This window comes from Megalobrama amblycephala, linkage group LG15 (genome assembly GCF_018812025.1).
Source record: "Megalobrama amblycephala isolate DHTTF-2021 linkage group LG15, ASM1881202v1, whole genome shotgun sequence".
NCBI lineage: Eukaryota > Metazoa > Chordata > Actinopteri > Cypriniformes > Xenocyprididae > Megalobrama > Megalobrama amblycephala.
In genome coordinates, this window is record NC_063058.1 from 28,309,427 (window position 1) to 28,325,829 (window position 16,403).

The window sequence follows — 16,403 nt, forward strand, 5'->3', positions numbered from 1 at the left end:
CAACACAAACACACACACACGTAGACAGAGCGAGAATGCGTCAGTGAACCCATGAACCGTGACAGTGTACTATATCACAAGCACAACATTTACTTTTTATTTCACATTCAAAAGTTGTTACTGAACATGGCTTATCAGCATTGCGATGTACCCAGGTGAAAAAAAGTACATTTCTATAATGTACTTAAAGTGCTCTATTTTCGCGTACTAATTTTGTACTTAATATACAAAAAATTCTTCTTTAGCACTTCTTAAGATAATCTTAAGAACATCTAAGTGTACTCAACTGTGCTATTTTGAGACACCATAAAATATGAAATAAAATTTGCTTTTAATATACTATCTCTGTATTTAAAAAAATGTATTTAGAGACCACTTGTAGTACACTATGGGTTCAAATGTACTATAAGTAATCAATTTATTGCTTTATTTAATATATTAATAATATAATTAATGGAATTTTAAGAATATGACATAAAACATGACACATATGGTTAGAAAACTTTATGAAGGTAAAAATGCACCTGTAAATCAATTTAACGGGGCAAATATTGTCCCATAATGGAAAAGGTGTGACTGCAGTCCGAGTGTTAGAGACACTCTAAAAGATTGGGAACCAACCTAGGCCCATTGAAAGACTGATTCAACACTAATCATTTACAACATGCAGTGGTTAAGAGCATCTGATCTGGCCTACATTATGGCCTACAGGGGTTTCTCTGTACAGACAGTGATCATTATTTACCCTCCAGCGGTTTTGAACTGGGTCCAACAAGTGCAGGATCCTCAATACTGCCCTCAGCCTGAGCTGTGTGAGAGAGAAAGAGATCAGGATGAAAATACTGTGACATTAAACCACACAAACACATCAGCAAAACAGACGAAAGACTGAGCTGAAAGCCAGCAGATATTCACTTATTCTGTAAATATTCACTCTGAGAGACATCAGTTATAGGAAAATAGTACAACTTTATTATTTTAAATGTATTTATAAAAAATCTATTAATTAGTTTCACATTTTATTTATATTTTAAACAGCACATTTAACAACTTCATTTTAATTTTACCTTGCTTGTGTTTGTTCTCTAGCTGCTCAGCCAGATTATTCTGGTTCATCTTCCTCAGGATCTTCACTGTGATTTGTACAGCTTCTTCTGGTCCAAAATGTGCAACCATCTTATCCACAGTGTCTAACCTATCTGCATTCTCCATTTCAGACTTTGATATACACTCATTCTTTAATTCCCACTGAAACTCCTTTAGTTCAGCATCTCCCAGATCTTTCAGCGAGTTCTTGAGCAGATAATTTACAGATGCCATCGTCCTTCACCAATCCGCAGCTGCAGGACAGAAAGAAAAAGATCTATTTTTAGTGTCTCAACTTATTATGAAAAAAAGTTTTGCCCCATATTTCATCTTTCCTAAATTGTCTTTATTGCTAGATGATCATAAAAGCAAGTAGTAGTCTTCTGTCACGCGAGAATAGCCTAAACAAAGGTACCCAATCTCGTCATAGTATATTTGGAGAACAAAATACCATCCAATCACAATTCATTATTGTCAACTTGCAGTTAGTAAAGGCGGGATATTAGAAAGTGTGGAGAAGATCAAGTCAGACACGAAGATGTCAATGAAGCCTGTGTGTAAATATAACAAGATCTTCAAAAGGAATTTATCATGGTATTATACAGTAAGTTGTGCAAAAAGAACTCAATGTGGAATTGCCAGCCCTGGTCTAGTGTTTAAAAACAAACAAAAATACCCTTAGGTGGAGGTAGCTGTTTTTAATGCCTGATCAAAAGTTACTGCACATTACACATTACATAACTGTTGTTATTAAATGAAATATCTGGACTTTTAACACTTGTTTAGTAACATTACAGATTGATCTGAATTGCAGCTTTGGTGTATAAGACAGTGTATCTGTATTTTGTGTGAATGATATAAATCAAAATGTGATTTTGTAGAAGTTGTAATCAGGTGCTAAAAAAAAAAAAAAAAAAAAAAAAAGAGTACCCATTAAAATGTCTTTATATAAAGGACCCGATCATGGAACAATGCACAGTACAAGAGCAACGTTGATCTTCTTGAGTCTGTGCAGTAAGGAGTGTTTTGATTGGTGGATTAAAAGCTTGCCGCGATTGGCTAAACAGAACATCCTCCAAAAAAAGATATTTATGAATTTGAATGTGCCAGGAAGGTCTTAAAAATACCACACACAAATTCAAAGCAGTCGACACACATGTGACGATTCACAAATGCAGATTCAACGATCCATAAATGCATAACATCATTCATAAATGTGTGATGGAAATTAATTCAAGAACTTGATATATACATATTTGTGTAAACATTTTAAATTTATTTAGGTAACATGCATTTGTGTAAGCATTTGAAGAAATATTTTTGCTTTTACTTGTGTATTTATGAATTTTGTAAATGTATTATTTTTGAGGCTGATCTGGCTCGATAAAAACTGTACCTGAACTTTACTTGGTCCCGTCCTATTTTAAGCCCGTCCTGGTCTAGCCTCTTAAAAAATAAACAAGTCTGGACTCTTCAGTGTTCAATAATTATAGACTGATCTAAAAATTGCCATTTTTGGCTAAAATAATGGTGGTTCTTAATCCACTTTTGACATTTTTAAATGAAAACAACATTTCTGATTCATTTCAATCTGGATTTAGGTCTGTATAGCACTGAAACTGCCTTCTCAAAGTGACAAATGATCTGATGTTGTTGCTGGCAAATGTTAATGTAGAGAACCTGAGCAGAGAGAAGCCGAGTCCATGTAAATTATTACATGTATTCAATAAATGCAATTAGAATAACAAGACATTGATTTGTTATCAATCAAATTAAATTAGTATCAACAAAATCCATGTTTGCACTGTGGAGGAAACAGAAGCAGCATCTGAAGTGCATTTAGATGTATTATTTACAGTGTTTTTAATGAAGCTCAGATGTAGCATGAAAGCATTTTCACCACAATTACAACTGCACAAATAATTTTGAGATTTTATATTAGGGTCCAATATATCTTTTGCCTCAAACTCCTAATTACTGTGTGGCGATGAGTACGAGGCCAAGGGGCAAGTGTTAATAAGCGTCAGGTCAGGTTTTTTATTTGCTGTACATTTTCAAAACACAAAAATCCAAACTGATCTTGTAACATAAAACCTGATCTCATGCTTTCATTCTGTTTCAGTTGCTGTATATCAAAAGCACGACAAGGATGAAGATGACGATACGAGCAATACTTTAATTAAACACAGGAGATTCCAACAGGGTATAGACAGCATAACACACATGTTAGCGTAAACGAGAACGGACAAGGAGTGAAGGAGAACACTGGGTTTAGGCTATACGTTTACACATGGGCGGCTATTTTCATAAACGGACATTTCAACCTCTCTGGTTTCAAAAATAACATCGTGCACACATGTCAGTTTTCAGAAAAGTGTTCATTTACACGTACCCATGTATATATGACGTCAAGAATGTAACGAGAAGCTCAAGCCCATGTAAGCCAATCAGAATCCCGAAAAAGAATCCCGAATTCCTCTTGAAGTGATTCGAAGTTGTTGCAAAATTGCTGATCTCCGAGCACTCATTCCTCTCTGCTCCTAATAAATACATGTGACAAACAAAGGGAACTTAACGAAGTGATGGGATTATTAACTAGACAGGTGAATCAAATGAACTAATTAAACAGACTGTAAAACTGGGGAAAACTAGGTCAAGGACACACAAAACATGTAACACATTCTAGCTGTACATATTTTCATTCCACATAATCGCTGTTTCAAGCACAAGATCATTGTGATATGTAATGAGAACATTTGGTTTAATCACTGAAACACAACAGTATGATCTTTCAGTTTAGTAATTTAACGATCAGTATGACACGGCCATGGCCACCGTCTGTGCTCGAACAGAGTTTGCTGCCAATACAGTAAATGATCTCACTGTACCATAGTGCGTTACAGTAATGTGTCAGTCTCTACCATCTGTTTACATTATCACATGGCATACTGTAATGTAAAATGCTGTATTTGATGTCATCTGTCTCTCTTCGTCAGACACGTCTCTGATCTGTCTGATGTTATACAGTCATTGACTGTTTCTTTTCCCTTGTTACTCTGAGCGTGTAACTGTGCTGGTACCTTGGCAGGTTTGGGACTGTTGTGGACAGCTGACTCAGGAGTTTTTAAAGCAGAACTAAGCAGGATTTGCGAAGCTCCCCCTACAGGTTCCTTTAGTGAATCACACTGTCATAAATGCTCCAATCGCAGCTCTGGACTACAACCCTCAACAGCGCAGTACACTGTCAATAATATGTAAATCTTTCAAAGGAAATGAATACTCAATTTGGACAACAGTCAGGAGCAACGCATGCCTTGGCATAATCTTTGAAATCTTGCATTGGTCTAAAGTGAAGCCAGTCGCTGACGCAATGTAAACAATAATCTGGGAATTTACAATACTATTGAAACTGCCGGTTGAACTGCAGTTGTCTCACATAAAGCCCGTACATGACAAATAGAGAAACACTCATCAATCCCACCACATAGTAACATAGCGGGCGAATTAGCATGCTTGCATCTCTGCGAGCCGATAAGCTAAGTACATGACATAACAGTAGCTATATCTCGAAGGACATGAAATAACAATAGATCTAATGGAAATAGTAAGAAAATAAAGTTGTTTGGCAAGGTTACTTACAAGTTCAACAACATAAAAGCCACGTTGGAATCGGTTTGAAGTCCTTCGCTCTGTTTCAGTTGACGCCATTCCATAAAAGCTGGTCCAAGGTTGACTCGAGAATGAGCTCTCTCTCGGTCTAGTTCACGTTTTCTCTTCCTAGAATCTTCGGACAATGGTTTCCTCTGTTTTTTTAGTGGCTCCGCCATGACTGATGATGAAATAAATGTCGTTTTGGTATGATCGAAGTGAGATCATACTGTGTGAGGTCGCTGTGTGTATATTGAATTGCCGTAAAGCAATTTTGTCACTCTCGCGTGAACGTGAACATGAGGCGAGATTGTGTCGGGTCGGCGCAGCTCAACTTGCAAGTGCTGTTTTCTGGCGTAGACATGCCAGGGGGGTTAGTGCACGCCTCAAACACACCACTACAAGTCAATTAACCATCGTAAGGACTTTGAAAACTATTTATGAAGGTAAAAAAAGTTACTTAGTTCTGCTTTAATATTCTTCATATTCTGCTTGATGGTCAGTTAGTAACATAAATTATTTTTTCCCCCAATATATTTCAATTGTTTTTGTACCTTTTCTGGGCATTTTTCCTTTATAAATCAATTTTTTAAACCAAATTATACATGCAAAATCTGTTATGTCAATATCATAAATTTAATCAAATTCAGTTAAAATAATAAGACACAATAGGACTGTTGCCAATCAAATTAAAAAGGTTTCAACAAAATTCATCTTTGCAATAGAGCAAACAGAAGCTGCATCTGAAGTGGCATTTAGATCATTTACACAGACAGTTTAAAGGGATAGTTCACCCAAAAATGAAAATGTGATGTTTATCTGCTTACCCCAGCGCATTCAAGATGTAGGTGACTTTGTTTCTTCAGTAGAACACAAATTATATGATTTTTAACTCCAACCGTTGCCGTCTGTCAGTCGTATAAAAAAGCTTGTGAATGGGAACTTCGTCTATAAGAGTAAATAAAACTTGCTTAGACAAATCCAAATTAAACCCTGTGGCTCATGACGACACATTGATGTCCTAAGACACGAAACGATATATCCAACTGCCTTGAGCATCCGTTTAGTGAGGTCACTCATTTAAGTATAAGCGTGAGAGATCACTTCCGTCATCAGAACGTCATTTTTTGACCTCACTAACCGGATGCTGAACGCAGTTGGACATAGTCGTGTTTTAGAGGTAAAAAATGATATAAATACTGCTCAGTTTCTCACACAAACGATTGTTTCGTGTCTTAGGACATCAATGTGTCGTCACCAGCCGCAAGGTTTAATTTGGATTTGTCTAAGCAAGTTTTATTTACTCTTATAAAAGAAGTTCCCATTGACACTGTAACGATTTAGTACAGGTTTAATTAATTTATGGGCTAAATATATGAATATAATAAATCATAAAGCTTTATGATTAATTATAATACATATACCGACCCAAGAGGGAATTATACATATATTGTGAATTAATTACAATGAATTATAATCAATTACATATATGATTAGTTCTGGTTTACTAATTATTTAGAGAAACTATGAGTTTGTCCAGCAAACCGTTAGCTCCTCATAGACTATTATAAAAAGGAAGGTTTTTTCCTCTGGCCACGAGAAAGACTTACTATTCTAGCATCAATGCGTAAAGCAAGGATACCGGATTGAAACGTTAAAGTGACCTGGTTTTTGTTGAATGAGCAAAAGAACAATCGAGAATGAATATAATGTGTTTAATATATGAAAACTACTACAGAGGTTATACGTCTAAATATATACAGAGAATATACACATATACAAGAGCGAAGGTAAAGGCAGGAAAAGAGAGAAGACAAGTAGCAAAACTCACTGAAAGTCCTTGAAAGCCAGCACAGAAATCAGTTTCATTATCTAAAATAAGAAGCGGTTACTTGCATCGGTTCTGCGTGTCGAGTTTCAGTTCAGCACGGCTGCAGTCTCGTTGGTTTCTTCCGTTTACATGGAAAGGTTTGAACTGAGGACTTGAAAGTTAGTTTTTGCTGAAGAAGATGGTGGTCCCGAAAGCGCAACTGTTTGTGCCTGTCTTTATGGACAAACAAGCCGACACACCTCCTTGGTTGGGACAACCAATGGTCAGTGTGCAAAGTTTGGCGGGCAAACTTTCTTTGTCTTGTCTTGCGGGTTGATTTGCAATATTTATGGAGACATCAGATAGGAGTGTATTTTCTCCACAGTACCATTAAAAATAGAACATTGCATTTTCCAGTTATGTAACATACATTGTTGAATGAGGCTTACAAGGAGTTTTAAATAGAGTCTAAACTTGTATAAGAAGTTATGGTTTACAGACAAATTTATCATTAGAAATGACACTAGCACCACTACAGTCATTTACTAAGTCTAAACACTAGGAAATCATACATGCACTTGACATACCTGGCGGGTACATTTTGGCAGGGTCATATTTTGAGAATAACTGTACATACAGTTTCTAAGCATGTACGTGTATTTGTGTGTGTGGAATTTGGCTGGTCAGTCTCTGGGCCCAAAAAAGGGGAGTGATCCTATTGAAGTCTCCAGAGGTAGGAAGTTGGAGTTTTCTGTTTAACCTCACGGGTCCACAAAAATGCCAAAAGTTGCAGTTGGCCGGAGCCGATTTAGTGATTTAAAAACACAGTTCACCAAGTTAAAAGCGTTCTGAAAATTCCAAAGTTTATTGACAAGAACGGATCCATCCAGACGTTACAACACGCATTATACGACTGACAGACGGCAACGGTTGCAGTTAAAAATCATCATTTGTGTTCTAACAAAGTCTCCTACATCTTGGATGCCCTGGGGGTAAGCAGATAAACATCAAATTTTCATTTTTGGGTGAACTATCCCTTTAATGCAGCTCTGAGGTGACAAATGAATAACCTGTAGTTACAAATGCATAAACAATCTTTTGATATTTTAAACAAAAGTTAAATACTGATATTTGAAATTATTTAAACATGAAAAGATACAAAGTCGCCACTAGGTGGCAGCAAGTCATTGAAATTCAAACAGCTGATTCATTCAGCAACGAAGCATTTGACTATAATAATCTATTTAGTCACTGAATCATAGATTCAACTGATTCATTAAAAAATTTGATTCCTTCAGTAAGCAGTAACCGCTGTGTGTTGCGCTGTGGTTTTGTTTTGAACTATTTTCGTTGGTGAAAGAGCAAAAACAGGCAATATGGTATCTAAAATACAATTCACTTAATATTAACTTGTTTATTAAAATTGTATAAAATCAGTGTCACATTTATTATCATGCTGATATCTAAAGAAAAACTGCACTCTTTGTGCGATAGGCCTACGTATTAACTATATTAAAATTATATAAATATGACTAAATCTTGCAGCGAAAGTGTGCATTATAAATCCTAGCCCATCTACTACATCACACAGTGTATACGTGCTCAAAACTCTGTGTGTGAGGGATATACTCATTCAGATCGCATATTAAAACAACAATTACTATATTATAGCAGATGATATTTATCGCACACCTCGAGCTGTGATTGCTCTTTCCTATCCTCAATAAATAAATAAACATTATTTTCATAATCGTCTATTTATATACAACATCTCTCATCAAGTCAAACCATTGTTATGCGTTCTATGGAGTTTATTAATGTAAAATCCTAACGTTGTATGATATGCGCATGAATAATTCTTTATTAAGTAAACATAACAATCCATCAGTACCTAAAATAAATGTTTATGTTCACACTCAGAGTAAACAAGTTAATAAACTATAGCTTCAACTGATCTCTAACTTCACTTACTTCAGTAAACACAGATGAAGCGATCAAACTGTACCTCTCTGAGTGATTTAAACTGGGCCATAGCTGATGATGTAACACCCAAGTAGGCAAGCCCTCACGTGATAATGATTGGTCGATTGATAAGCTTCAATCTGATTGGCTAAAGAGTATGAATGGCCCGGTGGGAGGAGTCTGGTGCCAGGATTGTCTCAGAAATACACACACAAATCCAAGATGATTCACACGCGAATGTGAGGATAAACTCATAAGTTTCAAACATTCAAAACTTTTGTGCACAGCTGTTCTATGAATTGTGTTTTGCGTGTGTGAAATGTATTTTATGAATATATAACTTTATTTTGTGTATGTGAATTGCTTTTTGTGAATGTATATAATTGTTTTCGCACAGATGATTTTTTTTTATGCACGTGAGTTAGGTTTCATGTGTGAATCTTGGTACTTAAGTAAATTATTTTTGAGACAAAATTCACTCCATATTACACAGCCTCAAACCAGATAGAGTCAATGTGCTGCTCTTCCTGTCACTGTTTTTAAACACACACACACACACACACACACACACACACTCACTCTTACACTTACACTTTCCAGAAAGCAGGTTTGTATCTCAGAGATGTTTCAGGGTTAGTTTACTTCAGATAAACGTCTCTAAGCTTCAGATGTTTTCTATGGAGCCCCGCACATGATGCACGCTTTACATAGTTGTTCCCTCGATTTATTAATCGTGCGCACGATTTAGCCTACTATTTTTTTCCTGCATGTCATGTTCGGGGCGGTGTAGTTTTCAGCACACGTGTGAAAGCACAGATTATGTGTCAGTTAATTATAAATCATTATTATTCAGCCCTACTTTTCCCATCTCACATTTCACAGATCTGCATTTAAAAGTGAAAATATTGTATGTATTTATGGACTCTTTTTTTTTTTTAAACTAGATGAGAACAACAAAAGAAAGATGAAACACTCACCTCAAACAATATTTGAAGACTTTTCTCTTCTGAACTGTCGTGTTGAACAGCAGCTCTGAAATTTCTTTCACTTCCTTTCTCTGAAATAAAGGAAGTTAAATTGCTTTTCAAGTGTCGGTCACAGTCAGACATCAGCAAACACACTGACTCTTAGCTGTTTTTTATTCTGAAATCTGTTTGGAAGTAGTTTGTTTCAAATTTGTTCAGTTTTTTACAGTTGCTAACATCCTATTGTCCGATCTTAAGTCACATTTTCAAAACACTTAACACAATTCACACCTCATCCGTCTGTTGTGATCATACCATTAACACAATTCATGTTGTTTTCACACAATAGGCTGTTTGCAGTCACGTGGATCTGGTGACATGTGAAATTCAGGTGGAGGGCAAGCAGTGAAAATTAGAATGGAAGAGATGGAGAAAAGTCTGTACTGTGCAACACATGTTGGACGTGATCCTCGTGTTATGAAGATTAATGATTTTCCACTGAATTGAAAGACTTGACTGCCATCGAGGAGGCAGATATAGAGAATGTGAAGCTGGCGTCACGCCGTGTTCAGTTCTAGTCTGGGTTTGTGTATATCTGCTAGTGATGTTAGGGCAGTATTTTGATTTTCTGCCGTGATTGCGAAAAATGTCACCATTGTAGGACATTTACGCTGAATTGAGAACTGCAACAGGAGCTCAGAGAAAAACTGGACGGTGTGATACAATTTTCACCTTTTCTACATGTAAAAACACTAAGAGAAGCAGGTTGAGGAGGTGACAGGAAGGCGCCAGATATAAAATCTAATAATGTCACTGATTGAACCCACTGCTTATCACTCAATAAAATAATCACAGTGTTTGTGAAAGTTTTGTATTTTGGTTTGGTTTAATAATTAATATAATAATTAATATGTACTAAGACAACATTTTAATGTTACAGCAGAAGCTAAACGCTACTAAAGGACAAAAAACTTTTAACTATGAAACCTCCTTGTGGTTTCTCGGTTTGAGCAATTTGAGCAACCATAAACGACGCAAAACATATGATTTTTGAGTTTGTGATAATGTGAAAAATCTTTCTGATCTCAATTTACAAATGTTCAAACACAGCATGTCAGAAATGAAGACGGGTGGCCTGTAACATGAAGCTAGTTGAACACACTCAGATTTTCATAGTAGGTTTGGAGTTGACAAATCCAGATAAATCCAACTTGGTTTAGATCAGGATCAACTGTTGCACAAAGCTTGGTATAAACTTTCTCTGTCAACTCAGGTTTAATCCAGAGTTTGCAAAGCGTGTGCACCTGAAAGTGTGACACATGCGGCAAACAGCCAATCACACGGAACAATGAGTACATCAGTTTGATTCACTTCTCACGAGAGAGCCGTTGTTGTGCCGAATTCCTACCCCTGCCAAATTATTACCCCCCTAGTATTGGTAGGTTAAGGATTAGGTGTGGGGGAGGGGGTAGGATTAGGGGTGGGGTTAGGATTAGGCAATCAGAAAGCAACTTCAACGAGGGGGGTAATAATTTGGCAGGGGGTCAGAATTGGGCACAACTCAGTACAATTCATGTCTCTTCTGAAGATTAAGAGATTATGAAAAAAATTAAATTAAATGCATGTACAAAGCACGTTGATGCAGTGAAAGATTGAGAAAATATCTGACTATATCAATGCATGTGAATCAAACAAATAGACCAAATAATTAATATAGTTTCACAAAGAGCTCAAAAGAATACATGTAAATTTAATCTGTTTAAAAGCTTTATATATTATGCATGTATTATATTTATTTTAATTTAAAAGCAAAGTTTAATATTGTCAATTAATATAATAGGCATAATTATATTAAAGGGTTAGTTCACCCAAAAATGAAAATTATGTCATTAATGACTCGTTAAAGTCGTTCCAAACCCGTAAGACCTCCGTTCATCTTCAGAACACAGTTTAAGATATTTTAGATTTAGTCCGAGAGCTTTCTGTCCCTCCATTGAAAATGTAAGGTATACTGTCCATGTCCAGTCGAAAATACATTTTGGTCCAAAAATAACAAAAACTACTACTATATTCAGCATTGTCTTCTCTTCCGGGTCTGTTGACTCTTCCACAGTGATGATGATGCTTCTTCTTTCTGTTTTATGGTGGTTGGCATCTAGCTTATTGGTGCATTACCGCCCCCTTCTGCTCTGGACAGTGATGCTGCTGACGTGAGCTGGTGCGCCCGAGCTTCGTTTACAGTCTGAGGGAGACGCACGCTGTATTCAAGCTATTCTACATTGTTTGTATTTTGGTATTGCTATATTTTTTAAAATGGTGCATAAGTGTGCATGACCCCCATCAGCAGCGTCTTACGTCAGCAGCAGAGGTCGCGTTAACCGAAAATTATCCGTCATTGACGGAATTTTTTTAACATTGACGGAAAAATCTGAAGGCCGTCTGTCACGTTGACAGATTACACTGAGGATGATCTATTGTAATAAATTGTAACTGTAATTCACACCCCTGTTCAGGTAGTAGCGAGTGCGCTCCAATGTAGCAGCAGAGCACTGGATCCAGAACAAAAATGAAACTGGCATGAATCTTTTGCTATGCGTTTAATACCGCACAGGCAAGTGCCCAGAAGCTAGTTTCTCAGAAGCAGAGTTTCGGTTCATTCATGTAAGACGTGTTCCAGTTCACGCGCCAGTGATCGTGCCCGCGCCTCCATGTCATGATTATATTTTCTACTATATTTGCTTCTTATTTATTACATTCAGGCAATTGATGAAACATTGATTAAAATTAAGATACATTTTTTACAAAACGAAATTCACTTTAAAGAAAAGCTTTCTACAAAATAAAACTTCATGAAGTGGTCAAAATCATGTCTGACACACTCCATGTCTCCCAACATACTGCGCATCTTATGATGCATCTTATTACTCATGCTCTTCACTTTTCATAATCAAATAGATGGATGAATTTAAAACATAACATAGGACTATTTAAACATAAATATGAAACTACGTTTTCTTTAATGGCTACCAACACGTAGCCTATAGTACAGTACAGAGAAATTTCACGTTTGAATTACCAATTCAAATGTGAACAAAAATAAAAGCAATTAAATGTGTTATTATAATTAAAAGATGAAAATTAAAATGACGGCTAATAATAGATTATGACGGATTTTTTGCGACCCTGTCCGTCAAAATGACGGACAAAGTTACAACGCAACCTCTGGTCAGCAGCGTCACTGTCCAGAGCAGAAGGGGGCGGTAATGCACCAATAAGCTGGATGCCAACCGCCTTAAAACAGGAAAGAAGAAGAAGCATCATCACTGCGGAACAGTCAACAGACCCGGAAGAGAAGACAATGCTGAATAAAGTAGTAGTTTTTGTTATTTTTGGGCCAAAATGTATTTTAGATGCTTCAAAAACTTCTAACTGACCCACTGATGTCACATGGACTACTTTGATGATGTTTTTATTACCTTTCTGGACATGGACAGTGTATGGTGCTTACATTTTCAATGGAGGGACAGAAAGCTCTCTGACTAAATCTAAAATATCTTAAACTGTGTTCCGAAGATGAAAGGAGGTCTTACGGGTTTGGAATGACATGAAGGGTGAGTCATTAATGACATAATTTTCATTTTTGGGTGAACTAACCCTTTAATTTGTCATATGAATTATTTATAGTTTTAATTTATTTTATATAAATATATTTAATAATTAGCAGCAAAAGACAAGCAGATACAGGGGGAGTGGCTTTATTTCATCAGATACGTGTCACTTTACTCACAGCTGATTGGTCGAGTTTGGGTTTGTGATCTCTAACTGTAGCCATGTAGCGTAAGTTACCATAGCAATGAAGCCCGCTAAAAACCAATCCACCTTCATGAGCCCGAAAAACCAGAGATTACTCAAACTACTCTTGAACTTACCTGAGTAGAAACTGAAACCGGCTTTTGTCCAGTTTCCTGTCCTAAGATGGCTGCCGCCACACCTGGGGCTTCAGTCACGATATTAAGACTGTGTCTTAAGAACTAGCTTGACCAACTTGCAGTTAACCAAAGGGGTAATCAATGTTATTTTTCCAATTCCAATTACACCAAAAAAGCATGTCTTAACTTTTAAGACTAGTCTAAGTGGTTTATCCACTGATCTCTTAAATCTCCTATCAAATCAGTATGTGCTACTACTTTTCCATTCGCTGTCTTAAAATATCTTTGTTTCCGTGTTTTGGCAAATTCATGGATTGCACTGTACGTGTACTTAGAATCAGTATAAATTGTGACAATTTTATCTTTTGAAAGCTCACAAGCTCTCGTTAGTGCTGATTTATATAGTAATGATTTCTGCTTCTACCACTTCGTCAGGGAATCTAACAACTGCATAGCCACATAAATATACACCATCTGATGGTTTAGAACATGAACCGTCAACATATAGACTATCCCCCTCTTCTAGGGCCGTATCTAACAGATCAGTCCCAGTTTCAGTTGTTTTCAAACAATCATGTACCCAGTGTTTCCCATCATTGACTGACTGTGGTGGCCCGCCACATTTTAATTTGTCCCGCCACAGTCTCAAAATGAAACGGAAATTATGCTTGGCGCGATATTTAAATAACCGTCTGATAATTGCGTTCTTTTATATGGCAAAAGTGGGAGTCATAGAGCAGAATAAGTAGAGTAGCACCAATTAAGTTTTCGTGCACTATATTCAAAGTCATCTGAAGCCATTCCATAGCTTCATGTGAGGGACAGAAGAATATGTACATCCATAAGTTCACGGTCAGAAACTGTCTTCTCTCTGCTACAGCTGTCAATCATTCAGCGCTCAAACAGCGCGTCGCGTTCGGTAACGACAGTCAGCACGGTAAAACTCTCCAGTATGACATATTCCCATTATAATACTTGATATGTAGATAAAGGGCTGTGGATTTGCATAAAATGACTATCTTTCTATAGTTTATTGCTGTTTCTGAACAATCTCATCATATTGGCTATAGGATCTGTTAGATCGCACAACACAAGGACTATGAATTGGCGTCACATGCACAATAACTGTAATTTAAAAAAGTGAGAAGAAACATATGATTAATAAACTGTTAGATGCAGTCAGATATACACAGGGATTCTCTTTGTACCGTGAACTGCGCGCTCTGACACTGCTTCGATATTGCTTCAAGCACATCATTCTGCACCCGGGATGTGCATTAGCGGTTTTCTGCTGCTGTTTTGAAGCGTTTCTTATTATCATGGTTTTGCACACTGAAAGATTATTAATATTAAAAGATTATTAAGCCTAATTGTTCTGTCGTATCTATCATATCTTGTTGCCCCATTAAAAAGCTGCACAATACATTTAAAATAAGCGTTCATTTTTTTCATTTAATAAGAAAACAAATAGTAATTTTAAACTTTATTAACATTTGGATTTATAAAATTACTGTGCAATTTTTTTTTTTCAAAGAATTAGGCGAGCATACTTTTTGCAGCTGAATTATATAGGCTAATCACCTAGTTTACTTATTTATTTATTGGTCAGCTTATGATTATATATTTTTATTAATTTGTTATTTCTCTATAATGAAGTGGTGTTTAGCGCATTCTGGATTATTTAACAAATCAAAGAGTGACCATTAGTTCCACAAATACAGATGTATAGATACAGGCCCCCATTAATAAATTAATTTAAAAAAAAAGGTAACCTCTTTTGCTACATATTTTTAATGGTTTAAATGTGGACTCTACATGTTTGACCACTTATGAACTATCATTTAGTCTACTATATGTTGTGTACGTGACTAATGTGCCCTACCATCACCAATAAATGAATTACTTTTAGAGCAGAAATTGTTTACAAGAGAACAAGTTTCTTCATTGATCTAGTCACTTAATGTTGCTCTCAGAATGCACCAGATTTATGCATTTAAAATTTAAAATGTACAAAATGGCATGCCCCCGGACCCCCCTAGAGGAACCGATGTCCACCCACCACAGTCTCACAAAATCCTGTGGGAAACACTGATGTACTCATCAATGTGTCAGTCCCAGAAAACTCTGCATTTGTTTGACGGTGGCTGGTTTAATAAATCTCTTTACCAGCTCCACTCTTTCCGGAGAGATCCTTTTTTGTCCTTCTGAGATAATGGCCCAGATAAGAGACTTGTGGTGTCACCCACTCACTTTCTTTCTTGAAGCTTTAAACCCCGCCTCTGCCAGATTGCAGACAATGATGGAGGCCTGTTCACAGTTCATCTGCTACTGATTAAACATGTAGTCGGTGGGAGCTTGAGTTGCTGATTTTTGTGCACGATCGCAGAGAACACAGCAGGCGAGTCAAGTAGCCCTGAGAGACGTGTCCATGTAAATTGTTGTTGTCTGTACGTAAACAAAAATAATGGCTGCACCTGTCAGTATCGGTATGCTGAAAAAATAGAGCATTATCAAGAATATAAAATTTATGTGTAGGTGGTATTGAATTATTATAGTTACCACATCTGGTACCACTGGTGAAAGCGGTATGATCAGATCATTGATCTTCCTCAAATCTTGTGTCAGTCACCAACTTTGTCCATCTGCTTTGAGAATAGGATTAACAGGTGTGTTATATGTTAATAATAATACCCTGTTTCAACAAATTTTCAATCACAGGTTCAATGCCCTTCTCTTTCTCTGAAGAGAGAGAGGGTATTGTTTTACATAGACCGGTGTTTTTGTTTTCAGTAACGCAGTTAAAAATGTGGTTTGGTCTGCAGTGCTGAGCAACTCTCTCAAAGCAATGACAGCATTGTGTGGCACAGATGTTGGCTTAATCATAGGCGCCGATCCCATGCTCGGGGGCTGGAGCACCCATGGAAAAATACGAGATAATCTCCATTGATTTTAACCAATAAAAAATCGATTGGAGCTTTCAGACACGATCTTTACCCTTTTTTA

The 16,403-nt window shown here is 36.7% G+C and overlaps 1 protein-coding gene across 2 annotated transcripts in view; it reads right to left on the reverse strand.

Moving 5' to 3' along the window:
• The window catches only part of LOC125247963 (NACHT, LRR and PYD domains-containing protein 3-like), a 53,296-nt gene extending 43,482 nt beyond the window's left edge, over positions 1–9,814 (reverse strand). Inside the window, exons 1-5 of one of the 2 annotated variants that reach the window (XM_048159520.1) lie at positions 9,484–9,814; positions 4,726–4,915; positions 3,479–3,626; positions 1,068–1,340; positions 746–808 (exon numbers count right to left, since the gene is read on the reverse strand). In XM_048159520.1, coding sequence (XP_048015477.1) covers positions 746–808; positions 1,068–1,320 — 316 coding nt within the window. In that variant the 5' untranslated portion in view covers positions 1,321–1,340; positions 3,479–3,626; positions 4,726–4,915; positions 9,484–9,814. The remainder of the gene's footprint in view (positions 1–745; positions 809–1,067; positions 1,341–3,478; positions 3,627–4,725; positions 4,916–9,483) is intronic. The other variant, XM_048159517.1, reaches the window with a different exon arrangement.
• Between the last annotated feature and the right edge of the window lie 6,589 nt (positions 9,815–16,403).